The following is a 27,125-nucleotide window of genomic DNA, read 5'->3' as shown; positions in this document are numbered from 1 at the left end:
AAGACGAGAAGGTGAATTTTACACTTTTGAGAATGTTGTCCAAGAGAAATGTGTTTATTAGGAAATGTAAATGCTGGCCTAATACCAGAAAAGCGTATATCTATTTTGATGAAAATCGGTCACAAATGGGGGCGACGTGGCAAAGAATATATAGCAAGGAAGCAACAGGGCTCCCATTTGATGGAGTAATGGTAAAGTCATTAGGAACAGATGTTGTGGCTTTCGCTGCCATGGTGAAGGTATAGTTGTCAATGAAGGAAGTGTTTAGAGGAAGTTGTTTTTCTGGCAGCACCGAGATGAAAGGGCAGCCTCTCGGCTGAGGTTATTTTAGGACCTAGTATGGTAAATATGGTTAGGCAGAAGGTGCATATTGAGACATCCAAAATCGCTCAGGATTTTTCCCTCGGAAAGGCAGAGGCAGAAGGAATAGTGCCTCAACAGGTCAAAGACAGCAGTTAGGAGCAGTTCAAGGTGACTACGGATACTTTAGTTTTTTTTGCATGGAAAAGTGGGAGGCAGATTGAGACATTTTCCAGTGCATTTGTAAATACTCCGAGAATCCTTAGGTTTTGCAAACTGTTCCATGGTTCAAGATAGAGCTTGTAATAAATCCTAGAAGGACAGAAAAGCAAAGGGAGCTGGTGTTTCAAGAGTTGAAGCACTCAGTGGACAACGAGGATAGAACAGTTGTTAGAGAAAGGTGCAACAGTGTAATTTGGAGACGGGCACAGAGGGTATGTGAGCACATTGTTTTTGTGGAAGATAGACAGAAGGTGAGGTCCTGTAATAAATTCATCTGCAACATCATTTCAAATTGGAGTGTATACACCTAAGGGATTGGCTTCAGGATGGAGAATGGATAGGTGCAGCTAGATCTAGAAGATACTTCATTCACAAGTCCTACTGCACAGGAGAGACAGAATACATGTAATTTAGATGGAAAGGACAATTCTATAAGCTCCAGTTGCTGCTGTTTGGTCTGTCTTAAGCACTGCCGTGTTTTACTAAGGTGTTCAGGCCAGTGGCCGATTAGGGGGAACGACTAATAATATATTTACACAACCTTTTCTTGATGTGACAGGATGTGAAGGTATTGGTGTTCAACTTTGACAGAATATTTGAGGATTTAGGAATATGCTGAACATGGAAAAAACTAATTTGGTTCCAACTCAGAGTTTAGAGTTCCTGGGTTTCAGGGTAGTAAAAGTGCAACTGCATTTGCCAGAGAGCGAGGTAAAATGATCAAATAGCATACCTGACATTTGTTGAGATTTGGCATGAGTGAGTGGGTTGTTCTCTTCAGTTCAAGCAGTGTACCATGGGCTATGTACAGACAGGAGTGGCCTGTGCAGGTAAGAGCAGTGGGGCTGGGGGGGATTCGACAGATAACGACCGGAGGGGGGGGGGGGGGAGGGGGGGGGGGGGAAGGGGGATTCATTATTTAATTTTCCCTCGTCGTAGTCTGTCGAATCGCCCCAACCTGGCCCCACCACCCCACGGTTCTTACCTGCACAGACCACACCGGATTACATAGCTCTGCAGTGTTTGAAGAATGCAGGTTTAGCTAGGGGTCTATGGTATGGCGACAAGATGTTGATCACAGAGGACATAAAACAGGAGTTCTAGTGATTGGGGAATGTAGAGGTATTGAGCGGGTATGCCACTTTTGGGACAGTCCAGATTTCGTTTTGGAGACTCACACGAGCATTGCAGGGTGGAAAGCAAGGTGGTTAAAACAAGACACAGGAGGAAAGAGGAGAACAGATTGATCTCTTGTAAATGACTGGAGGTTTTTTTGCTCTTCAGAGGTCCAGAAGTCAGTTTCAGAATTGTTCATGTTTGTTAAGGATGAACAATGTGACCGAGGTGTCCAATAAAAACAGGTTGGGACAAAGCAGGGCAAGTAAGCTATCGGAGGTGGCAAAAGGTGTGTCAATTTTGTCAAGAGCACAAAGTGGATTTTAGAGGACAGTATTTGCCAAGAAAAGACAATGAGATAGATTTGAATGTGCATCATATAGTGGATTACAGGGAATTGAATGTTGAACAGAGATAATATTCAGAAAATTCTGGAGATTCAGGGTCTGTTGCAGGAGGACATTTTTACTTCACACGTGATACACCAGTTGGAAAAGTATTTCATATGGCTTCCTGGAGCCGTATTATGGAAAGTGCCCCTGGGGCGCAATGCCATGTGGGCCTGCTTTGCGTGTCCCCCGGGGCACTTTGGTATTACAGAAAGGGCCGCAGACGCTTGTGCAGTCTTTTCTGTGCACGTGTGCTCTCACCTGAACTTGTACTCCCTTATTTTCCTTGGGGTGTGGTCCTATGCACATGAGGGAATCCCTTTGCCTCAGTCTGAGCCGAATTATAGACATGGGCACAGAGGCAAAGAAGCCGTCCTAAAAGGTGGCGCACTGTCAGTGCGCTCCTTGATTGCAGCCCTCTCGAGAGGGTAAAGGGTGTTGCATGAACCCCCCCCCCCAGACATCCCTTTGTAGGCAAAGGCAGTATCTCACTGCACCCAAAAGGGGATCTCTAATCCACCTTAAAAGTGCAAGCAGGTTGCAGTCTGCACAGTGAAACATGGAGCGACTTCAAAGCTGGTTCGTATTTCACTTGAATGTACTGACCGCAGGGCAGCAGAGCTTTGTAGCTGCTCTGGGGGCAGCGTATCCAAACCAACTCTGCACACTCCTTGTTAGCGCTAAGCACACCTTTTAAAAGGTGCCCCTGGCGCTAACAAGAAAAATGCGCCACATTCTGTAATACGGCCCCATACCCGGGAGCGATGATAGTGGATGTAATTCAATGAGGATTGGATTTGTGGGTCGCTGAAAGGTTATACATTTCCCCCATTTGCAATGATTCAGAGGATGTTATTGCTAGGTAACCAGACAAGTTTGCTGTGCGTTTCTAGTGACTATTGTGGCACAAGCTTGGTTTCCAAAAGCAATTGAGTTGGCTATAGAAGAACCACTCCTGATTTTGGTAACAAAGGGTTGTTGGTAGATATGGTAAGGGAAGAGCATCCTTTAGTGGAGTCAGGTGTTCTTAACCTTCTTGTTTGGAGAATCTTGGAAGATCGGGATAATTTAAAGATCTTTTAGGATAGACTGTGTTGCTCCTCAGTGAGTCACTGCCCTCTGAAACTAGTAAGAGACACAGGCGGTACCTAAATTGTATGTTCTTGTTCGTGCTTGAAGAAGGATTTGGATCCGACGGAGGCAAAAGAAATCACGGTAGCCAATTTTTAGGAAGAAAAATACATGTATATTTTGTGCTACAGAATACTTAATTGCCATAGGTCGGCTGTTGCTGCAGTTCATTCTCTTTTGAATTGTGTGACTATTGGTAGGTGTCTTGATTTGTAGGGTCATTAAGATTAAGCCCCTTTACAGTCTTCTGCTTTCTAGGTATGAGTCAATTTGAGATGTCAACCTCATCTTTGCTTTGGCCTAGGAATAGGTGTTTAGCCTTGGGGTAATTGATGTGGAAGGTACTTTGACAGATTTCCTTCAGGAGAGTCTCAGATGCGAGGATACCCGAGATGAGTAGCAGGTATTATAAAAGGATGGAGTGTTTAAAAAATAAATAAAAAAAAAAAAGAATATGTAAGAGAATGAAAATGATGTCTGAGTCCATGCTGTATCCATGTTTTAGTAATCATCCACAATTGTGTGTGTGGTGAGATGTTTAAAAGAGTGAAGTGCAAGATAATAGACGAACAGGAGTTATTCAAATTATTGATTGGTTATAGTTAGTCGTTTGAAGCAGCATCTACAGCTACCACTGCTAGATGAATTAAAGCCATATGTCTAAGATCAAGGCACATTCACATAGCTGCAATGGCTAGTAAGGTTAACTTTGCAGGAGGAAAATGGAGCACATATTAATTAATGGCTGCTGACTGGCAAAGCACAGTGGTTTTAGTAAGTTTTCTTTCAAACCAGGAGAGCATGTGTCAGGCTTTGCTCTAAAGCCTTACACATGCATAATCCTAGCCTCTTTTCTTACCATAAAATACGGATTCTTCGAGCTAGAGGTGTAAGCTGAATCAAGATTTTATTTAGGGCAAGGAGGGAAGGTGTGCTAAGAAGTTGGAATGTTTTGAACTAGTTTGATGAATTTCAATAGTTTAACTTTTAAAATGGATTGTGGTGCATCTTTTCCTAATGTTTATTACTAGAGGAACAGTGATGGAGCAAATGGAGGATGAAGCCCATTTGAATGGTGAGGGAGATGCATGTCATTTGTCTTTGGCAGCAATCAAAATAAAAAGAAAATGGAGGACCAGGTGCTATATGATCTGGAGCATTCTATACCCATCGTGTATCTACCCAGTGTTCTAATGGTGCTTTCAGTGCTGCCGAAAAATAGAAATAATACATGGTAATAGCTTTCTCGTCTTTTTTAAATCTCGATTTTCTTTCTACACCTTTAGCCTGAAGAATCGTCATTCTGTTTCTACAGGCTTGGACACAGATATAAAATAAACCAAGGATGACATCAAAGCGTGACCGAACACAGGGGCCTATCTTTCAGAACAAACTCATTCAACAGCATTTCTATTTACAAAACCATTCAAGAACAGAATCATTATTGGAGAGAAACAATCCATGTGCACAGAAGTACAACTACAGCTTTTGCACCTACTAGAGAAGACTGTAGGGACATCCTGAGCACATAATTAGCGCAGGGAAACCCATTGAGGGTAGCTGTGCGCAATACAAGTTTAGATAAATAAATAAATAAATTAGAGCACTGGTCTGCTCAACTGAGCATCAGGAAGCAGACATCACTTATTTGCACAACAGATAAACCTACACTATATATACGTCACTCGTGAGGAGACTCCTAGGATGCATTAAAAACATTAGCAGTGCCAGGCCAACCCAATCTTCAGATGTACTAACCCATAGTAAAACATTCACTGTTTTACACGAAACATCCATGCAGCAAAATGCCAACACCTTATCTGCAATCAACAGGACACTACTTCTGTACAGCACTGTCACTATTTTAGGGCAACTCACAACCACCAACACTATCTCAATGCAACATGCCTGGTTGCCAACAAACTGCCTTAACCCCTTCCATGCGCATGACGAGCTGAGCTCGTCATGAGTTGCGCCGCTCGCATGCTCATGACGAGCTCAGCTAGTCATGTAACGCGGCTTTTCGCAAAAAGCCGCACAGCACGAAAATAGCGGCCGCACGCATGCGGTTAAGGAAACACCTGGCCACAAGGACTTTCCCCAGACCCACCCTATCACAAGAATGTTGCTGTCCTCCTCCTTGTAACACACAAGTCACCAATAAGACATCATTCCTAGGGACAGGGAGGACATTCTATAGGAAGCACATGTAACCCCCATGAAGCCAAAAGCAACAGACGCTTAAAACGTAAATGAGGCAAGGGGCTATTCGAAATGTTATTCGAAGTAAAAACTCACACCTAGGACAAAGTGTGAGCTCCTCCCTCTTCAGTTGAGGGGTCAATGATTGGTTAGAGACATGCTAGTGCTTGACAATACATGGTCAGGCTGAACTTCACAATATATAGAAGCAAATCCAATATCTCAGGTGTCCTTGTTTCACCCTTGAGAAGCGTGGGCCCAAGTTCAAGAAAGGTGAAAGGGGAACTCACAAGGGCAATGTGTTGAAACCTGGAATAATTTCTGTTAGCATTAGCTGAAGCCATCTTGTCTGTGGCATCCATTTGGTTAGCTATGTAATCCTCCCATATTCTGCTGCTAGTCTTTTTCCCTGCCTGTGCTGCCTATTTTAGTTGACTTCCTGACTCCGCTAAAAGCAATATGCATGCTAAAGAGTTTTTAGCTGCCAGAACATCTGGTCTCAGACGCAACTGTCAATCTCTCAGTGCTGCCATAAGGACTCCTGCTCCCCCTCCCACTTTGCTGACAGTGATTTCCCATCTCCCCATGTTTGTTGGTAACTATTCCTGTGTAGGCCTGTACCTTCTATTTGTATCCACATGCTTACCAGTGCAGAAAACTCAGTATATAAGCACCATGGTCTGTGTATTCAAGTCCCTACCTCCTGGAACACTTAAGGATGTTGTATGGACGTGGTCTCACTCATGAGTAAATAAACTTGTTATTTTGAATTCCAGCTTCAGTGTCATTCTCCATTTTGTTAGTCTGAGGGGCGGGGGAGGGACATGGATCTTCAGCATCTCTCCCTGGAAGGCTGGTCCACACATCTGGTTTCCTTTCACAGAATGCACCACGGTCTAAAGGAGGTTAACCAATGTCAGGCTATTTACAGAGTGTTTATAGCTTTTATTAATGCCTTGACCCTAACCAAATAACTACAACCTCTATGCACTTTACCTGCTATCAATCCCAGGTTCACACTAACTACAGAGACAAAGCAAAACTCAAGACCCACTACTCCGGAACCAAGATATTAAATGGGGCATGGGTTGTACCATTCCTCTGGTAGGCGTTCTAGGATTGTCCATGCTAAATGTGAATGTCATGTACTAGGCAATGTCCTTTCCAAATCCTCCTCTGTTCTTAGAGGATTCCTTTCACTACTTTTCGCCTGGTAATGTTAAATTTAGAACTACAATGTTGCACACTGTTTGCCTGCCATTAATATCTCCCTTCCCCCTCACAGCACTGACTAATAACCTTTTATGCGTATCTCCCTAACATCATGCATACGTATATAGCAGCTCCGGTTTAGAGAATTTAGAGTTTTTTTAGGATGGGCACATCCCTCAAATCCAAACCCCCTCATATCCTCCTAATTAGCACATTCCATATCACATGCAATCACCCCACCTCCAATATCCCATAAGGTGACCATCTCTGGGTAGATAACAGTACTCTTCACTTAACATTAACACCATACATCATTCCAGGCAGTTAAAAATGATCATCTTCTGACATTACAACTTAACCAGAAACCTTACTCCTTTGTGTGCACAGCATGATACAAAGGTCAGATAATTGGTTCAATGCTGCCAAGCCAACAGCACTTTCACACCACAACAGTCACCCTAGAACCACACAGACAGCAAGCACAAATATACTAGACCCTCACATACGTAATGTAACATTTATAGAAATACATTTATAGCTGCCGTGCAATAAACCGATCACTAAATCCAAACAAAAAAATCTAAAAGTTATTTTGCAGAGCCTACCACACAAACACGACAAAACAAAATATTCCAATATCAAATTCAGTTTACTTTCAAGCTTACTAACACAAAATGTAATGTAAATGTAAATTGATACTTATATAGCGCACTACTCACCCGCAAGGGTCTCAAGGCGCTTGTACGAATACCGCTGTGGAACCCATCCTGGCTTTCCCTGTGAGGTGTCCACTCCTGGGCACCCCCAAGGTGAAGCCAGGCATCCTTAGCGTTGTGGGGGCCGTTGTGGAGATTAAGCAAGCTATTGCCCAGAGTTGCAGAGTGGGACTCCATGATTGGAATAGGCACCGAGGCGAGAATTATCAAGTCCGTGGAATTTTGAGCCCAAGACCCGCCGAGGCGGGGAATTGAACCCTGGTCCTGGGCTAGACCTCTGCATCAGGGTCTGCCGCTCTAACCATTGAGCCACACTTCTCACAAACCACCCATAAACTAAACATTAATCCAACGTTACTTACCTGTCACAACCAAATACCAAAAACGAACAATACCAAATTCCACACAAGACGGTATCCAAACTTAAGTGGTACAAAACCATGATAATTGTTGTAAATGCTACAAAAATGCCAACAATACAAAACCATGATAATTGTTGTAAATGCTATAAAACGCCAACATTACAAAACCCTGGTATTGGTTGTATATACTATAAAATGCCAACAATACAAAACCATGGTTGTACATGCTATCAAAATGTTAACATATGTTGCAGGAAAAAGCTTGTATGTTTGGGATAGTAATCTAAGTTTTACTTGGACTTTGTTGCTTTTATGAAGCACACACATTTACAGACTACGGGGTCTGGCATCTTTAGCCGACTTTGGGTCAATGAAAATACATAAACCGACTAAAACACCACAGAAAATTAGGCTGAAGTACAAAATACCATGCAAGAGATCATACCTCGAAAACAGCAAATGCTGTGGATAAACGTTAAGTCTTTTGCAATTATTTTATTAAGCTTTCTGTATAACCATGGTTCACATCCGGGCTCCACTAGGCATCCACTTAACTAGCAAAGGTGATCTCCAAAATAATAGGTCTCAAACTGAAGGTGTCCTCTACTAGTTCCCATCACCAGCTGTCCCCTCTTCGTTTATTCAGCTACCATGCATGGGGGTGCAAGTAGCTTGCAAAAGGGAGTCTCTTGCTGTAACTCCACTTGGATCCGCTAAGGCAAGGTTGGAATGGAAGATTCTTGCACTCGCGTGTTAGCTAAACCCTCCCATTAGCCCACAAGAACTTCTGATTCACAGAAAAGATCCCCAGCACATGATCCAAGACTCGACAGTGCTTTACACACTTGCCAGTTCACTGACTGGTTAAAGTAAACATTTTTGCTCCAGGAACTCCTTATAGTTTGACAGAATTTATGCCAAACTATGCCAACATTTTCCTTAAAATTGGTGTTCTGGAAATTAAAAGAGTACATGAATAGCAGGAACAAGTACAGCTCAAACGATCATCAGTACTGTCGGTAGTGGAATAGGGAAAGATGCATGTTCTAGACCTGCCCCTTTAGAAACATTTGAATTATTTCTCTGCTTTCACAGTGTGTTGCGGTTTCCCAATTTACAATCCAAAGGAATGCAGAATTATTTTGGAGACATTTAGCACTGCTCCTGTGGCTCACTCTGCAAAGGATGGTGGTTAAAGGTAGGAGCATAAAACCGAATGCACACTACACTCACCAGCGGGTGGGACTCCTCAGTGGACGTGGATTAAGATTAACCCTATTCTGTGATCCGAGAAACACTTAATCAACGAAATCACGTGGTAGAGCAACGGAGGAGTTTGGAGTTGGTTGATGTCGCTAGAGCACTTACAGCTTGATGAGACACCCATTGGTATGAATTGGAAATGAAATTAAGGTAGTACATCTACCACGGTTTAGAATGAAATATTTTTATTGAGTTTTAGATACAAGAACAAGTCGACAAAAAGTCAACAATGGTGCCTAATGCTCTATCCAGTGATTAAAGATCACATATCAATGGTTCAATTATTAAATGAAATGCAAATTAACAGTAAGAATGGCCTCAACCCACAATCCAGAGTCCCTCTTAACCTCATCAGTTCACCAGTATTTCTGTACCTCTTGATGTTTCAAACTCCACAACCTGCTGACTAGTCTAGTCATTGTAGACGTATGTGATCCCAATTCCAGTACGAGAGTTTGGATTCAACCTTCAGAACCTCGTGTCGACGGCTATTCGTTCTTAGTATTGCCACTCCTCCTATCCGGATAGGACCTGATGGAAACCATTTAGAATTCAGACTTTTGTTTTTCTTTAATAAGGGGGCTTCTTGTAGTAAGCATATCTCACACTATGATTTGTGTATCATTCGGTAAAACTACACTCTTAGCAGGTGTGTTAAGGCCTTTCACATTAAAACTAAGGAGTTTCAACATATCACTACTTGGCACCTGTAAGCTAACCAAGCTGTGCAATAAGTCAGTGCTTGAAGAGAAGATCCTCAACTGTCAAGAGTGTCAGAGATAAACATTATTTTACTTTTAAAACAGATGAACGAACCATCTCATGTCCATGGGACTGTTGTCATAACTAAGGGAACAATCCCCTTTCCAAACAATAAATAACGAATAATATTTTTTAATTCAGCAAGTCGGGAATGCTAGGTTACACCTACCAGAAACATGATCCTATTGCCTTTGAGTACTAACTAGGTCAACCACCGCCCAGCCAATCGACTCAACCCCATTATACCTCAAGTTTGCCAGTCTGATGAGCAAACAGCTGCAAGGAGACACTAAGCTATTCTCTTGCTAGTAAGGGTGAACCCTTGGTTTCACAGGAATCCTCTTTTCCTACACACCTATCTCAGACGCTGAAGCAGGTTCACCCTGGCTGCGGCAAATGGTGGTTCCTTGTTCTTTCAGTGGGGTCCCATTCTTTGCCAAATTAGAAGCTGTGGCAATGGATTAGCAATACACAAAACATCTTACTCCAAGAAGTTTTTGTTGCCTTACCTAGTGATTTGACAATCATCCTTTCCCCCCTGCCATTTAAAGAATAGGCCGAATGAGTCTCCGCATTGATATGGAATTATCTGTGCCCTTTAAGTCGGCAATAGGCCATTCCACCTTCTGAATTTGGAGGCTACCAGATCCTGAAATAAATGCACCCTTCACCTTAGGACATGAAATAACCCTGTGCTGCAGCTGCTCATTTAAAAACGTACTCTTGTAAGTCTGAGGGCATATCACCCCTAAGGACAGCATTACAGACCTGATGCATTCGATCTGATACACAGCTTTGAATATCTTTTTCCAAAACCTGCGTCAGACCATTATTATGCATGTTACTTCTGAGGGATTTGTCTTCCAAGCCTTTAAGCCTTGGTTGCAGGTTGATATTCTGGTACTGTGGTCCCTAAAGGAGTCTGTACCTTTGGGCTTACTCCTTTGAGCGGTCTTCAACTTTCTTTTTCTAGATCATCTAATATAGCACCCTGAGAGGTCAGATATCCCTTCAAGTCTTTAAAACATGTCTTGAATTCTTATGTGAAAGATCCTATTTTGCTTTTGAGATTGCTAAGAAAACTCTGTACATATTTCAAGCATTGAGGTTTGTTTTATGGAATGCAGCCAGCGGGGTAAGTTTTGGAAACTTTCTACTAGACTTTTTGAGAAAGCGTTCCTTTTTACAGAGGGTTCGGGATGTGCTCCCTTGCTTGCCATCCTTACTCAAGGATCCATTGGTGGTGTTCCGTTCTCTTGGCACAGTCATATGAAACGAATCTGAAAATTTCACCTAGCTAAGGGCGCTACTGCCCTGCCAAGGTGAGGAAACTGATCTCATTCCCAGGTAACCAATATGGTCTTTCTTCTGCTACAAAGATGCAGACATTATAAATGCGGTCCCCGTCTCAGAACGTTATCACCATATCTCGGAGGTTGGACTCACCCAGGTAGCTTTCCTGAAGGGTACCTGCTATTTGTAGACGTTTGCCTACCCTATTGTCTATGCCCATGTGGTCAGGTGGGCTGAGTATCGCCTCCATTAAGGTGAGGGAACTGACCGGTTGTAGTATTGCTCCAAGTCATCTCAGATGCCCGGTGTATTGATCACATATTTCAGGCTTCTAATTGCAGCCACTCGGACATGCCTATCTCTATAGACTATATTCTCAGAGCACCAGGCCATATGTATGGTCAACAGACATAATGGAGCTCATGCCAATTCCCTAGTTGGGTCACTGGTGGGCCTCGCTCCAACCTCAGCTGTAACCACAAAAGAGTGCACCTCATCTCAAATGGCCACTACCTTTTCCAGATTCTTGCACTCACCATCTGCTGACTCCCCTGGGTCAAAGTTGGACCTTTCTCCCCATCTTCACTTCAAATCACAGAGGAGCAGCACTTTGTTTTGGCAACCCATATGCATAACCCTATCAGTGGGTTGTGCACTTTCCAAGACATGGTGTCAAGGTCTGACTCACTGTAGTATTGGAGACTTGCCAGTTCTGCACAGGAGCTGTTGGAACACGGTCACTGTGTACATGGACCCTTCAGAGTTCATCACTTGGTTCAGTGATACCCAAAGTAAGGCCCGGGGGCCGCATGCGTCCCTCCTGACCTTTACATGCGACCCCCTGGTCAAGAACAGCACTGGCCTAATGTTTACATGACCCAACACTAACATAAAACATTTGCTAAATAAACCAGGAAGCATTTGTTCAAAGGTTGACATTAAAGAAAGGCAGTAACAAGGGTGCCCTAAACCCTTTAACTTTAGGAACACCATCTATAAAGACATCTTGCAGTGAAAGTATGATAAAGTCGGTTAATAATTCATTAATAAGCAGAATCGTTTCACCTTAGTACATCAGATTATCAGTTCATTGAAAAGTATTTTTTGTAACTGATAATTTTATAAACATGCATTCAGAAACATTCATTGTCCCCTACAGCCTGATAAAAATGCCAATAGTTTCTGAAGAGGCAAGCGAGTTGTCATGTGCATATTACACATGGACCACATATAGGTTATTAACTCAAACACTGGAGAAGGCTTTGTACAGCTCTCATCCTGAAGTCATGTATTTAGAGATCCTCATATGTGATAATGAAGAAGAAAAAAGTGAAGAAAGTGAAATAAAATAGTTGCCTAGGATCACACAATATGGTTAAGTGGAGAAGTCGGGATTAATCTCAAGTTTTTGATTTCACATTGTGCACATCAGACACTTCATGTATACGCCTAGCTTCCCTCACACCCACCTTACCACAAAACCCTCCCCAGAACCCGACCACCACCTTGCTGGTATCAGTGCAGCCCTCAATCACATTACAGACCAAATTTGCGGCCACTGAGAAAATGTTGGTGTGTACCCATGACTTGGTTAATGTAGTCTTTGAGGTGCTTTAAAGAGACTAAAAATGGGGTCATTTGGAGGAGCGTCAGGACTTAGAGTTTACTCCATTCCCTTGCAGGTAATGCCTCCTTTCATGTCTACCAATTTTGTGATTCATCCTCTTTCCTCAGACGTGAACATGCTATTTAGAAGCCTGTGTTTGGGTAGTCATACAATAGTCAACCTCCATTTTCATTAAAATGAATTGGTCTGTGGAACTAAATTCCTATTGAAGCAGATAAATATAGCATTGAATACAAAGCTCAGGAGATAATTTCACAAGGACGTTCCATCGATACAAAATGGCCACCTCCTCAACCAGAGTGGTTGTTGTATCGCTACACGTGTGAAGCATTCAAGCTGGTACCAGACCTCTAACTTACTCATGCCAAGACTACCAGAGATACTGCAAGGTTGGATGGGTTTTTCTATTCAAACCGTTCTGAAAACAAGCCATCTTATAATGGAATATCTTCTATGCAAAGCAACTTACGTCGGTATCCCTAGGGGATTCAAGGTCAAGGACGTACAGAGTACTCAGTACTAACCTCCCCCCTCAAGGAGCAGCGATTTTCAAGAGAGTCCTTGACATTTACACAAAGATGGGCAGAACCCTGTTAAACGTCCTCTTGAAAAAGATCCTTCAGATTTCTGGACAATGGGTTTGGAAGAGAAGAGGACCTCCCCATCCTATTTCTACACAGAGGATGTCATTGATGGACCATTGCTCTTTACGATTGCGCTATAAGAGCTTTACGCTCGTTTTTATGGTGAGTCCTGTTATTGTTACCATTGCACTGCATTGGTTAGTTTTCTCCTAGTGATACTTCCATGACGATGGTTTCCTTTGGTAACACCTCCAAAAGCTATGCCTTGAAAGCTTGAGTAAGATATTGCCTCACATTCTGCCTGACAATCTGTTCTTTGGGGCTAATGTGGCAAAACTAACCCCCTCTGCCATGAGAATTTGTACCAAGGGTCACTCAACAGGAAATTGCCTTAATGTTTAGATGTCGGCAGTAGAAGGAACTGTACTATGGTCTTCAGGTTTCCTTAGAATGAAAGCAGTGCCAGATTTTACTGGGGCGGATTTCCAGCAGCCACAAGAGCGTGAGATGCTTGCGAAAGGTGCCTGCTTCTGCGGTCTCAGTCATCTAAAAATTAACTGTTTATTCACCATTCAGAGACAACTCACAAGTGAAACGTTGAGGCATCACTTCAAAACCAGCATTCTTTGTTAACGTATGTGCTTACCAGACCCATCAAAACAAGAAACTATGCTTTTCATCCCAGTCCCAAACTGTACTTGTGATTTCTGGTGCCCGTGAGGGACCTCTCCACATCCTGCTTCACTTAAACCTGTTCAACCACCAACCCTTCAGGTTTACTAGAAGTAGTCCTGCACAGTCTAAAGTAGACTGATTAGATGATGTAAACAAGAGAAGTGTCCCATTGACCAGACATACCATGGCGGATACAGCCGCAGCCACTGACCCTCCTCCAGGAGCAGGAGACCGAGCACCAACATGTGCCACAAAGGCACGAAGGGAACAGGATATTAAGCTGGCGTTAGATGCATCATCCTGGACCATGTACCTGCAAGAGTGAAGAGTGAAGTCATCAGCCAAAGGAAAGTTCTTTCTTTACAATTTGTCAATTTTCATAGCAATCCCTGTGAATTCAGTTCTTGAGATGGGAAAATGATCTGGAATCAAGGCTTGGACAGTTGATAGACCATCATATTACTGGAATAAATAACAGATGATGGAGATTCTCTGGTGGAGCTTGGCATCACATGAGCACCGATAGATGGTTACAAGGACACTCCTCTAGAATTCCCCGTAACTCCATGTACCCAACTAATTGAATCCTGCTTTTCAGGAACAATTGTTGCCCTAAATTATGTGTGTTCAAAAGGAGAAAATTGTAGTAATGCAATCATTACCAATGTGGGGTGCCCTATCATCTATAGAGCACCACTTTCTATGTGGACCTCTGGCCATTAGTCAGATTAGGAGGTTAACAAGATAAATTCATGTTTGCCTTTGGAAAGTTGGATCACACGTTCAGGTCTTTGAAGAGATATGGTTTTCTATCAATTCAATTCAAAAATTCTTTATTTCGGCCATTCTGGCCATAAACGAGTACAGAATAAAACATGATAAAAGAAGTTATATACAGAGTTCACTTGCATTAACAAAATAAAATCCATGGAAACATATTAGACATCTTTGCAATAAAAATAGATTCAAAGTATTTAGTCCTTAATATTCAATATCAATTAATTGACACCGCTTTGACCACATGGCTAACAAATACTTAGAAAGTGCAAATACAATAGAACTTGATGTGTCAGTCTTAAGAATTCTAAAAGCAGGTAAACAATGTTTAAAACCTAGGTTCCTACAGATTGGTACCAGCCAATACTTCCTGGATTTAATGTGGGCATGATTTGCTGGTAGAGGCTTACCAATTACTAGTAAAAGCTTTTAGATCTAAAGTGCCATATCTCCATTGTATGAAAAGTTTCCTAGCTAAAATCGGGAAAACAACATCCATAAAATTATCAAAAGAGTAAGAATTTTTGAAAGCTAAAAAAAGAATTAGTCAGAGTACCAGCATTAGAGGCACAGATAACAGAATTCAATTTCTTATCTTTAAAAATCCGAGTAAGTGACTTGCGCGAAACCTCGCCACAGCCCCTTTCCGGGTTGTCCCATAAAGCAGGTAGACCTAATCTTAGGAATTCATATTTTATAAATGCCATCCAGGGAATTTTTCCTGCACTATTATAGCTTAGTATCTGCTTAATCTCCTGCCTATAATATAGCAGATCTGTCATGGACCATAACCTACACCAAAACTGGAGGGGCTTTAATGCTAGCTCATCTTCTATTGGTCCTAGTCCCAAATCTAACCTTAAGGGGAGGAGTGGGGGGGTACTTTGAGGGAGTGTCAGCAACTGCCTGATACATTTTGTTTCTATTTTAGCAATTGCTGACCCACAAGAATGCCCCCACAGCTCCCCACCATAGAGAGCTGCAGCCCTTGCTTGGGTCTTATAAATCTCCAGGGCTGGGCTCACTGGCTTTTATGTCTATGTATTGAAGACTTTGAGAATACCACCCGCCAGCTGTGACAATTTCAGTTGAGATTTAACCTGTTCGGGTCCCTAAGAGATTTTCATGAAGTGGGACTCCAAGATACTGAAAAGTCGTGACCCTTTCCAACCTCACACTACCCAGGGTCGGACTTGGACGGGTGGATGCCGGGGATTAAATATCATAAATTTTGTTTTATCGGCATTTATCTCAAGACCACGGCTTCAACAGAAATCCCCAAAGCCATTCAGTATGCGTTGAATCCCCATGGGAGACTTGGAAAGCAGGAGCGCATCATCAGCAAACATAATCGCCGGAACCCTCCTGCCTGCCAAACTTGGCGCATCGTTATTGGGGACGTTATCCAAGGGTGAAATTACACCATTAACGTAGAGGCAAAACAGGGTCGGTGCCAGGACGCAGCCCTGCCTCACCCCTCTGCCAACTGGGAACCTTGACGACAACGCCCCATTCCTACCGCATCTAACCTGGGAAAAATTCCCCTCGTGTAGCCTCATCAACACATACAAGATTTGCGACGGAATGCCTAGTTCCTGGAGAACCCCCCCCAGAGTTTACCACGTGGCACTAAGTCAAACGCGGACCGGAGGTCCACGAACACCATGTAGAGGCTGCCACCCTTGATCTTTGCCATTTTCCAGTACAGTAGTATTAGGCGAAAGATCTGGTCCATGGTAGACTTGTTCCTCCTGAACCCTGCTTGAAAAGGACTTAGAACTTCGTGTTCCTCCATCCATGCCAGCAGGCGATACAAAACGAGCCATGCAAAAAAAAATTGCGGGACGTCAATGAGGCTGATGGGCCTGTAATTGGCTGGGAGCAGAGGAGAACCCTTCTTGTAAATCGGGACCATCTCCGCTCCCAGCCAAGTACAGGGTACCTCCATGCCTCTCAGGATTGCATTAACCCCTTCGATGCTTGTGACGGAACCATTCAGTCAGTCACGGTTGAGCTGTGCTGATGACGGAATGGTTCCGTCACGACCACACCCTGTTCTGAAATGTCCAGCACCGGGGGGAAATCGGTACCGCACGCAAGGTGTTAAAAACGATGAGCAGGTAGGGGCCCCAAATCCCTGGTTGATGCCTGAAAAGGTCCCCAGGGAGTTTATCAAGTCCCGGAGCCTTTCCCACTGCAAGTTTGCCTATCGCGTGAGACACCTCCCCCAAAGTGAACTCTAGGGCCTCGAGCTGGTCGTTTAAAACTACAGGTGCCGACATACCCGTTGCAGGGTCCTCTGAGTATAAAACTTTGAAATGTGCTTCCCACACTGATGGATCAATATTAGGTTCTATTGCTGATTTTGGTTCCCCAGAGCCTGCGCTAACTAATGACCAAAATCTGCGTGCATCCCTTGAATCCAAAGCAGTGGTTAAATTAGACCACCTGTCCAAGTCCCAATCTTTTTTTGCATTACCCATTAGCTCTTTGTAATGCAGTCTCAGTTCACGGATTTTGGGTTTGTTACTCCCAGACTTGACCGCCATAATCAGCTCGGACTTAGCCTTTCTACAGGCGGAGTTGTACCAGGATGAAACTGTTGCTCTTTTCCTCCTCATGGGAACCTGGGGATTGAAAACCTCTGCTAGACTAAAGACCAAATCCGAGTGGATGGACCTTAGTGTTCAGTTGAAATCTGAGATTGGCACTTGGGTAATTAAAGCCTCAACCTCCAATAATCGAGGGAGGACTATATTATATAATATAGTTCATCTCGGGATTGTACTATTTTACCCCATTTTACTCTATGTCTATTGTTTAAAAGGGTCAACCCATCACCCGATCATTCATACCTGGAGGTGGAATTTCCATCGTCCTCGGAAAGACCATTTCCAGGCATAATGCATTGTGGTCACGGTCAGCCCTAGGGATTACCCTAAAATCAATAACCTTGGACCACATCCTTGTTTCAACCATGATGTAGTCAAGACGAGATTCTTGGCCCCTATTGTTGAAAGTACAAATCGATGGAGTATCGGACGGTGTACGCCCGTTACAGGCCCTTAAAGAATTGTTTAAAGTGAGGGCCATGATCTGGATCGCCAAAGGAGACCATGACTTGGGACGTGGGGATTGGCAAGGTGGAATAGCCCAATAATCATCCTCGCCCATGAGGGCACCCTCGCTCATTCCCAAGAGGGGCTCATAGTGACAGTTCACATCTCCAACCACCAAAAGGTGGCAATCACTGGACAGTGTATTCAGGAAATGGGATAAGTCATCAATAGTGGTCGACTCGGAAGCCAGACTAACTGGGCGTGAGTATACATTCACAATAGCTAGTATGAAAGAATTTGAGAACTATACACTGAACGTCTTCAGAATATATGACCAAATTCTCTGCCATGCAACCCAGATGAAGAGCAATCCAGATGGTAAGGCCACCTGACGGTCGTCCTTTCCCTCCCCACCTAGCAGGTACATGGTATGTGGCAAATCCCACTCTGAAATGTTCATCCCTGGCCCAAGTCTCTTGAGAGACAAATATCGTATTGATCCACCAGGGACCCCCACTCTGTGCAATTTAGTTTATGCGTTAGACCTGCCACATTCTACGATAGTATTGTCATAGACTTCAATGCAATAGCATTGTTTGCGATGGCATCACTACCCACAGACACTCCTTCGCAAGTGACTGGATCGGGGGACAGCGCTATATAGGGCAGCACTGTACTCCCCAATACCTCAATGCCCATTACCGTATTAGGCACCTGGATGTGAATATGATGATCTGTGGACGTACTAGATGGTCTGCTGATACTCTACTCCAAAACTCCATCCGATTTTGCAAAGCTCATGTTTCGGGTGAAGCACAAGGTATCCACCTTATTATGCTGTAGTCAATCCACCATTTCCAAGCTGCTAAACCTGTTGTGGGTGGGTAAATGGCTGAGCGGTTGGTCGCCCACACCAACCCCTCTCCAGCCTTCCCCCACCACGATGCGTTACCAAGGACCATTCACCTTCACGATCTGATAGTTCATTAGAAGGATAGAAAAATGACAAAGGGAGGGATTGAATAGTTGTCCCGGTGTTATAGCTCCAGTTACAAATATGCGCCACGGTATGAGGATCCCCAAAATTTACCAACACACAGTCACCTGTAGTAGTTTTAGGGCTATGGCCCACCCAGGAGAGCCTACGTACCATCAATATTTCACTAGTAATATGAGAGGGTAGTGGTCTATTATTATTAAGCCAGTGGGTCACTTTGTTTTTTAAAGACAAAAACGATTCCTGGGCTGGATTACTTATTTCAGGAATCCCTGTCAATACTACCAGATATGGGCTAGTTCCAGGCGGTAAATCAATTCTAGGGGCCCCCTGAGATGCTGCCACAAGTGGGATCCGCCCGTTCTCCTTTGGTTTTACTGTAGTTGCTGTAATGCTCCTTCTTGGGTTGTTAGGGAGTACGGGCAGGGCATCTACAATATTAGATTATGTATTACAGACCCATCAAGCACAGAATTCATTTGGACATTACCCAGTCGTGGACCATTTGACTTTGTATTGGCTACAGTACCCCGTGTGACTAGTTTAAGCTGGGAGAGCTGATGCTCGATTCGCCCAAGTCTCTCTTCTATCGGTCCAAGGGAAGATTTCAATAAGGCACCCAGTTTTATAAGCAGGTGGTCCTCACCATTGTACCACCGGTAAGCTGAGCCACATCTGCGAGAGTTGACCCAGGGTTCAATACAGTTAATGGTAGAGGGCCATGGCTGGTCAAATCAGTCAAAGCATTACACCCCTTGTTTATAGATGTTATGTCACTATCACCCGACCCTTTTGCAAGTTTTGACTTCCTACCGCCACTAGCAGTCGTGGCGGCGCGCTTTCTCTTTGGTTTTGCGCCCACATGTCTCTCCCGGAGATTCCAGGTACTTGATTTCTCAGGAGAACTAACCGGAATTAGAGCATCGTCGATCATTAAGGCCTCCGGTGTTTGTGAGCGAGCAATTGGTGTATTATGCTCATGCTCCTGAGAAGAGGGTGGGGTGTGTACAGTTACTGGGACAAGAGTTATGTTGGCGCGACTATCGCGCTCAGGTGTACGGGCGTTAGCAAAATGGCCCATTGTAGAACGTTTAGCCATGGCAAGATCTTACGACACCCGACGATCCATAATAGTTATCCCCTGATCAATAACCGAGTTGGCTCTAGTTATGAAGTTGTCCAGAGTTCCTGTTAGATGACCTCTCGCTGCCAAAGTTTTGTTCATTTCACGAGCTGCCATGCTACTAATAGAAATCTTCACCCACAGAGTACTTACAACAAGCCCAGGCAATGGGGGTGTGTGCTACAGCAAACGAAAGAGGGATGGCCCGGTCTCTCTCGGTCTAGGATGGGCTAAAACAGGCCCACCCTTGGCCCGGGCTTCACAGGAAAGAGTAGGGTGGGAGCAATCCGGGAAGAGGACACAGGTGTGAGTAAAATGGTCTGCTGGTCCTCGCAGTCCCTGGCGCTGGCAAGACTCGTCCCACAGCAAAGGCTCCTACTGCTGCGAGCGGCACCCGCAAGCAGTTTTCAGGTGCAGGCAGAGGGCGGGAGCAATCCAGGAAGAGGACAGGAAAGAGTAGGGTGGGAGCAATCCGGGAAGAGGACACAGGTGTGAGTAAAATGGGCTGCTAATCCTCGCAGTCCCTGGCGCTGGCAAGACTCGTCCCACAGCAAAGGTTCCTACTGCTACGAGCGGCACTCGGTTTTCTATCCATATTACAACGTGGACATTCAATCTCAGTTTGTATTAGAAGGTAAGCCATCTCAGGCTATGAAAGACTCGCCATAGTCGTCAATCTTGGAGCTCACTGTTGAGTGCTATATCCAGCAATCCTCTCCACAACTCATGTGTGGCACTGTTCAGGGCCTTCAAAGGGTGGGGCATGGGGAGCACAGATGGGGAGGTGAATCTACAAGAAGTGTCCACTCTGATGGGACAGGTTTTGGCTCTAGGAGTGCACTTAAGTATACAAGGAAGGCCATCACAAGAGCAGTGGGCGAACCAGATCTCCCCTGCGCTTCACCGCGCTGATGGCTTCAGCAAAGGAATGCGCCATTCCAAAGGACTCTACAGGTGCAGCAGCATTTGTTAGAGGTTAAGTGTTGCTGCTCCTTGTGATAGAAAAGGGAATTTATTAGAGCCACAGTGGATAAGGCAGCGATTTGAAGATCCTTCCCAACAGGGCAGCAGGGAAGGATCTAAGACAGTGGCTGTACCCACTTCCTGTCCGTTTGAGGAGTCCAGAAGGACAAAGGGATGAGGCACCAATGGCAAAGGAGCGAGGCTGGCGAGAGCCTTGCAAGCCACAGATCTGTAGTGGAAGCAGCTGATGCAGGCTGGTCTCTTCATTTCTGCAACTGGGTTAAATGAATTAGCTGCCTCTGGGTGAATTTATCTTCCCTGTGGTTGCCAAGGGCACACTAGTCCATCCACTTCAAGTGGGCATGAGAGCCACAGAATGTGAGTGGAGGTGCTGTAATGGCATGGTTACCATTGAGGTATGGCTATTGGAAACTAAACACAACTGGTTCTACAAGGGAACAACACTTTATTGAGGCAATGCTTCCGTACTGGCGGACATGTTGCTCTTGGCGAACCCAAGGAGAAGAGAACCACTGAACACATCAGTCTCAGTAGGCAGAATGGCTCTCATGGCTTTGATGGAGAACCTTCATAAATGGTTGATGGCGTTGAAGCCTCGGTGTCCACTACGGAGAAGAGAACGGAGGCCATGCCATCCAGGGTGGCTTGAGTGGAGGAATCATAACAGGCAGCTTACAAAATAATTCCTACTCTGGGTCTTTAGCAGCTGAACAGAGGGAATCCAACAATTCATATGTAAACTCCCAGCACTGCATCATTGCTTCAATTATGAATGTGAAGGACCACTTGAAGTTAGAGAACACAGAGTTTGACCACTATTAGACTGCTGGGCTGAGAAGATCCCAAAGCAGAGGAAGACCTACAGGCTCCCACCGCGACCCTACACATGGTACTTACTGCCCCCACAGCCAGGAGAGCATCGTGTTTATCCACAAGAAGACAGACTAGAAACGTGTGGGGTAGGAGAACAGTGCTGTGTCACAAAGAGTCAAGGCTGGATTTGGTGCTTTGCTAACCCGTAAAATAATTTTTCAACAAAGAAAAAAAAAACAGCTTGAATGTTGTTTGTGGAACAATGCACTACGAGGCTAGACCCTTAGTGACTCAGATAAGTACTGTCATCGTTACCTTCACCAGCACTACTTCTGTATATCATGGTGATCCTTCCATGCTGTGATGACTGAAAGATACGAGTTAAAACATATAGATCATCAATAATAGAAGACAACATCTTACTCAATAATCCGCTCTTTGGGGTTAAAGGGAGCGAGGGAGTCCAGTCCCAGCCGGCTAATGACCTGCAAAGGAAGAGAAAAGGTTCTAGAAGGACAGACTCGGTTCAAACCTCAACAAGGACATATAGAGGGGAAGCAGCGAACCTCACTGGGTCATGTAAGATGCAATACATTTCATATGGTTGTATTGGTGTAAGGTATGAAATCCTACAGAGCCAGCGAGGAATATTAAAATAAAATAGAAACATTGGCAGGGGAAGCCAGGGTAGGAAAGCGAAGGGCAATTAAACAAGAACTCTTGTGGGTAGAACACGAGACAGCAAATGTGTTCTGGTTGTGCAGAAGGGACGGCCACAGTCTCAGTTGTACCTGAGGGGGTACAATAAATAACAGCAGGGACCAACCACAGCACACAGGGCGAGGGCTGCAGTTAAGGGCCACAGAGGCGTGTGCAGGGCATAACTGAGCAAACTACAGATCTTGTATACAACAGTGTTAAAGGGTACCACAGAGAATCTTATTGGGTGACAGATGTAAAATGTATCAGGGCCAGAGGAAAGTCACATGGGTCACACGAGTTTCCAAACAATTTCAGATAAGGGATACAGTCGCGTAGACACAGAGTTCACAACAGCATCCTTCTACGTGCAGGTGGTGCCTTTTGACCGTCCTAAACCTGTGCAAATGGAGGCAAATACTGTTACTCCCTGGCCTAGCCAATGTTTAACATCGCCCCCTACAGGCTCTGGTGTTCCTGCACTCCAGCCTTTATGGCCCAGGCACCACTGTCCACTGAAGATTTGACAATGTGTCACCAAACAAAGCCTTCTCAAAGTGACAGACACACTAAACTAGGGTAATCAGCAGAGATGGGCGACCCAGCAAATTCATAGGGAGAGCCAAAGCAGGGGTCTGACTTGGTTATAAGTGCCAAAGCACCAGCCAACTAGTCAAGAGAGTTGGAACTTGCATCATAGAATTGACGTCATTACCAAATATGATACATCTCCATTTAAATAATAAAATAAGGAAAGTTGGTTCTTCAACCTTCGTATTTCCAAACCAACCTTGCTTGCCCCCTCTATTGACAAGACAAGCTTTTATTCACATGTATTCCCTTTACAATACAGAGTATATCTACCACCACTAAATGACCTTCTCCTTCCACCTCAGGTCACAGTCTTCCACAACCCCTACACTCCTGACAGTTCCTGGTATTCCACCAGATCTCACTCATTAGATCCACACGCACCCCCAACCCTCCCGCCTAATCGGTTTACCAGTCGTATCTTGTGCTCCTCCTCCAGAATGAAGAGATTCTCCTTTTGGATATAATACTCTGCGGAGTCGAGGAGGGCCTTCAAGGGAACGAGACCCACCAGCTGCGAGCCGACCACCGGCAGGTCCAGGTCCTGTGGAGAGAAGACAGAATTAAAGAGGACCAAGATGCAGAGAACATGTGGGGCTCGGCAGATTTAGAAGCATCAATAAAGTTCATATCACAATAAATCTCCCTAGAGAGCCTAGACTGATGGACAGTGAACATAAACAAGATTCACTGGAAAGGCGTGAATTTGGTAAAATACCCTTCCAATGGTGCTGTTAAGGCCCTGGTCAAGAAGAAAGCGTCCAAGAGTACCCCTGCTTGCCAATAAGCCCTCCAAGCATTCAGAACTCTGCAGAGCACAGTCATGAAACGAGGCCCATTCCACACAAAGGGCCTCACAAACAGGTCACAAGGAAAGGATTGTGAATGCTAGAAAACGGATGATGGGTATCATTACGGGGTTTAGAAGACATTCTTCACTTTTCAGTGCAACACCGATGCTTCAGAGATTCTTCAACCCCGTCAATGGCATCTTTCCTAAAATTCTCAATGCCTCAAGGAGGCAGCAAGGGGGCAGTTTAGAGCACCCAGAAAGGAACTGATGTACATGCATTTTGAAACACGCTCATGGCAGTGGCTTCCTTCAGTGGTCATCATGGGCTGCAAGTAAAACCCCAATGCTCTCCTCTGCAACTCATACCGCACCCCTCTTTACACTCACTTTAGGACGTTATTATACTTCTGGCGAAGGCTAAAAGTCTAGCACTAGAGTGTCACATGATCCCATATGCAATAAACACTTAAAATAGACAACACAGGTTAAAAAAAAAAGGAAGGCATGTGTTTATTTCGCTACCACCATGAATACAGGAAGAAATAAAATGGTCTGGAGGCTGTACAGAGATCTCTACAGAACTTCGATTTCAAAGCCAGAGACTTAGAAGCAATGGTCAGACAGAGGGCAGACATTTCAGATGAGCAACATACAGTTCTGTTGAGGAGCAGTTAAGAGGATTTTACCATACACATAGAATAAATCATGACCCGCATACCGAGGGAAAAGTGGGTGGAGCAAAGTAAACACATTTTGTCATGTTTCCAGTGACTGCGGGCAAGATCTCCAACCAACAGTTATTTCAGAGGTCAGAGGAAGGGCAGGCCAAGGTGCACACCAATCAGACATAACACTATTAGGGAAACAAAGTAGCCGCACCGCCCCAAATGGTGTCTCTAGTCCCCTTTTCTGAATGAGTACCCTAGTAAAAAGGAATAGAAACCTATTTACCATTGTTTGGGAATCACTTGCATCAGCTACTTATGGGAGAGTGTGTTCAAGTATAGTTGCTAAAAGATTGAAAAGACTGGAAATATTCCTTTCCATCAATCCCCCATAGTAAACCTCATAGGTCTACAAGTGAGAACGGATACAGACATCAAGAACGTCAGGCTGCGTGGACAGAGTGAATCCACAGAGTTTTAATGACCCATAGTAATCTTTTTCTCGAAACAAAAATGGAAGGCTCAAGGGTACGGTGTGGATATTTCTGGATTAATCTGGAGGAAATCACTGGAATGCATAACTGGATGTTGGGTGTGAATTGTAGAGCAACTAAACCATAAACAACAATCACTGAGACTTCCCGCCAAGGGGGAGGTGAGCAGACCGTCCAAGCCTGCAGCTCCACTCCTCGACTCCCTGATCGGGTGAGAATCGAACCCATTAACTACTTGCGGAGGTTCATAACTGCACAGTCAGATCAGCATATTCCGAGAAGGCACCGGAGATTGGATTGATATGAGGCGCCGCTGGACCACAGGTTCAGTAGTACATGGAGGCGCACGTGGGTGTTCCAAAATGGTGGGCACAACTCTCACATACAAGTAGGTGTAGAATCCAAGGAGGACTCTGTGTTTGAGGCTGGCTCGTAACAGATTGTATGAAACCGGCTAAGACTGGGATCCATTATCCATTTCCCTAACCGCACGACCAGCACGACACACAAGGCCTCCGGGGCAATGAACATAAAGCACAGTTAGCCTGTGACAACATGCAACACAGAATCAAGCAGGAGCAGAATAAAGTTGCCAACTCCACTGAGGTAGGGTAGCGAATGTCAATATCAACAATGAAAAGCTCAATAATACATAGAGGAGGCAACACAATAGACATCTGTACAAACTCACCTTCGAGGAACAAAGTGGCAGCCAACTGTTAGGCATTTGTGATAAACTCCCGAAGCAAAAATGAGACAATAATTCCTGGGAATTGAGCACCTCCCTAAAAAGGACATTCCCTGGCTTAATTGAGATGGGGCTGGGTGGGGGTAGGGGGAGGACGGGTCATGCACATTTTGGCACATGTAGGGACCGAAAGGATACTCCCCATGTCATGATGGCATTCCTGCATGCAAAGGCCAGACATGGACCCCACAGGAGCGACCATGGTTTCAAACTTGCAAGCAACGTCACAGTAGTAGACAAATCAACTTCATCACATGTCAGGACGTAGCCCACTCAGTAATAAAGATCCCACTAAACAAATCTCAGCCAAACTCCGAAACCAGCCAGGGCACCAGTATGTATAAACCCGCCGGCAAACATGCCTTCCTCCTTCATGAAAAGAGACTTAAATTTCTGCAGTGCTGATTTTTAAGCAGCGATTGAAAAGTCGGAGAGAGGGGCCCTCAACTCGGAGAAGAACTGAAATGTGGAATGGCCAAAATGAGAAATTACATGTGGTCAGAGAATAAAAGTTGGTATGAATAAGGTTAAATGTACAGGAAACCTTTAACCAACGTCTTCCTCTAATCATCTCCACCCTGAAATCACGTACAATGACCATGCAGGAAAAATGTGAGTGCATGTACTAGGTGTATGTTTACCTGCGATACAGTACATGAACTATGTAGCGCTGTGCAGTGCATGCATGCATGTGCTGGGTATATGTGTACCTGCGTGGAGTACAGACCATGAAGGGTATGGTGTTATGCAATGCACACAGAATGTGTGCGTGTCTGTGGTGGCACAATACATGAAGGTAAAAGTGCTGGTTAGTGTGTGTACCGTGTGCCTGTAATGGTACATTAAATGGAAGACCTTGGGTTCCACTTTGGGAGTCCCAGGCTTGCATAGTAAAGGTTTGTGGAGGTAGAGTAATCCCCACAGATTCTTGTATTGCCACATTCCTGTGAGTTGGGCGAGATACAGTGGAGGAGGGAAAGCGAGCCCCAGGTAAACTATATAGGGTGCTGTTTGATTCAGTGAGAAATAGCAAGGACGGTGCCTGGAAGCATTTAAGAAAGGAGAGGAGGATGACAAGGGAATCAAAGAGTGGGGCAGGGATCCAGAGAGTAACCTTTTGATGCACATATCACCGTTGCGGACATCCAGGTATGAACTCTAGCCACTCCCGTAACCGATGTTGTGTGACTATCCGTTTTGGAGTCTCTACTGCTGTGATAGATGGCTTTTCAAGAGGTACAGGAGAAGTATGCACTTCAAAAGAAACAGAACGTCCAACATCAAGCTTCAAAGACCCAGACCCAAAATCACATTTGGTGTCTGCACATGGACTATAAGGGGAGGTGGAGACCACAAAACTTGTCATCCCAAGCGGCTAGACAGTGTGTGAGGAGGGGAAGCTCCGCAAGACTTCTGTCTGACCAGGACTGAGGGCCAAATCCTGCTAGTCTCCCTGCTGGGTGAGGGGACTTTACCCAGGGAAACCAAGAACACTGGCTTTAGAGCATGACTCGCCAGCACCTGGCTG

General features: G+C 44.6%; 1 protein-coding gene across 1 annotated transcript in view; it reads right to left on the bottom strand.

Moving 5' to 3' along the window:
* The window catches only part of FTCD (formimidoyltransferase cyclodeaminase), a 152,562-nt gene that overhangs the window by 34,326 nt on the left and 91,111 nt on the right, over positions 1-27,125 (bottom strand). Inside the window, exons 6-8 of the mRNA XM_078681446.1 lie at positions 23,310-23,441; positions 22,031-22,092; positions 14,038-14,167 (exon numbers count right to left, since the gene is read on the bottom strand). Of these exons, the coding sequence (XP_078537572.1) occupies positions 14,038-14,167; positions 22,031-22,092; positions 23,310-23,441 (324 nt within the window). The remainder of the gene's footprint in view (positions 1-14,037; positions 14,168-22,030; positions 22,093-23,309; positions 23,442-27,125) is intronic.

The sequence above is a fragment of the Lissotriton helveticus genome, chromosome 3_1 (assembly GCF_964261635.1).
Source record: "Lissotriton helveticus chromosome 3_1, aLisHel1.1, whole genome shotgun sequence".
Classification (NCBI taxonomy): Eukaryota; Metazoa; Chordata; class Amphibia; order Caudata; family Salamandridae; genus Lissotriton; species Lissotriton helveticus.
The sequence above is the reverse complement of the archived record's forward strand: the minus strand, read 5'-3'. Positions and strand labels throughout refer to the sequence as shown.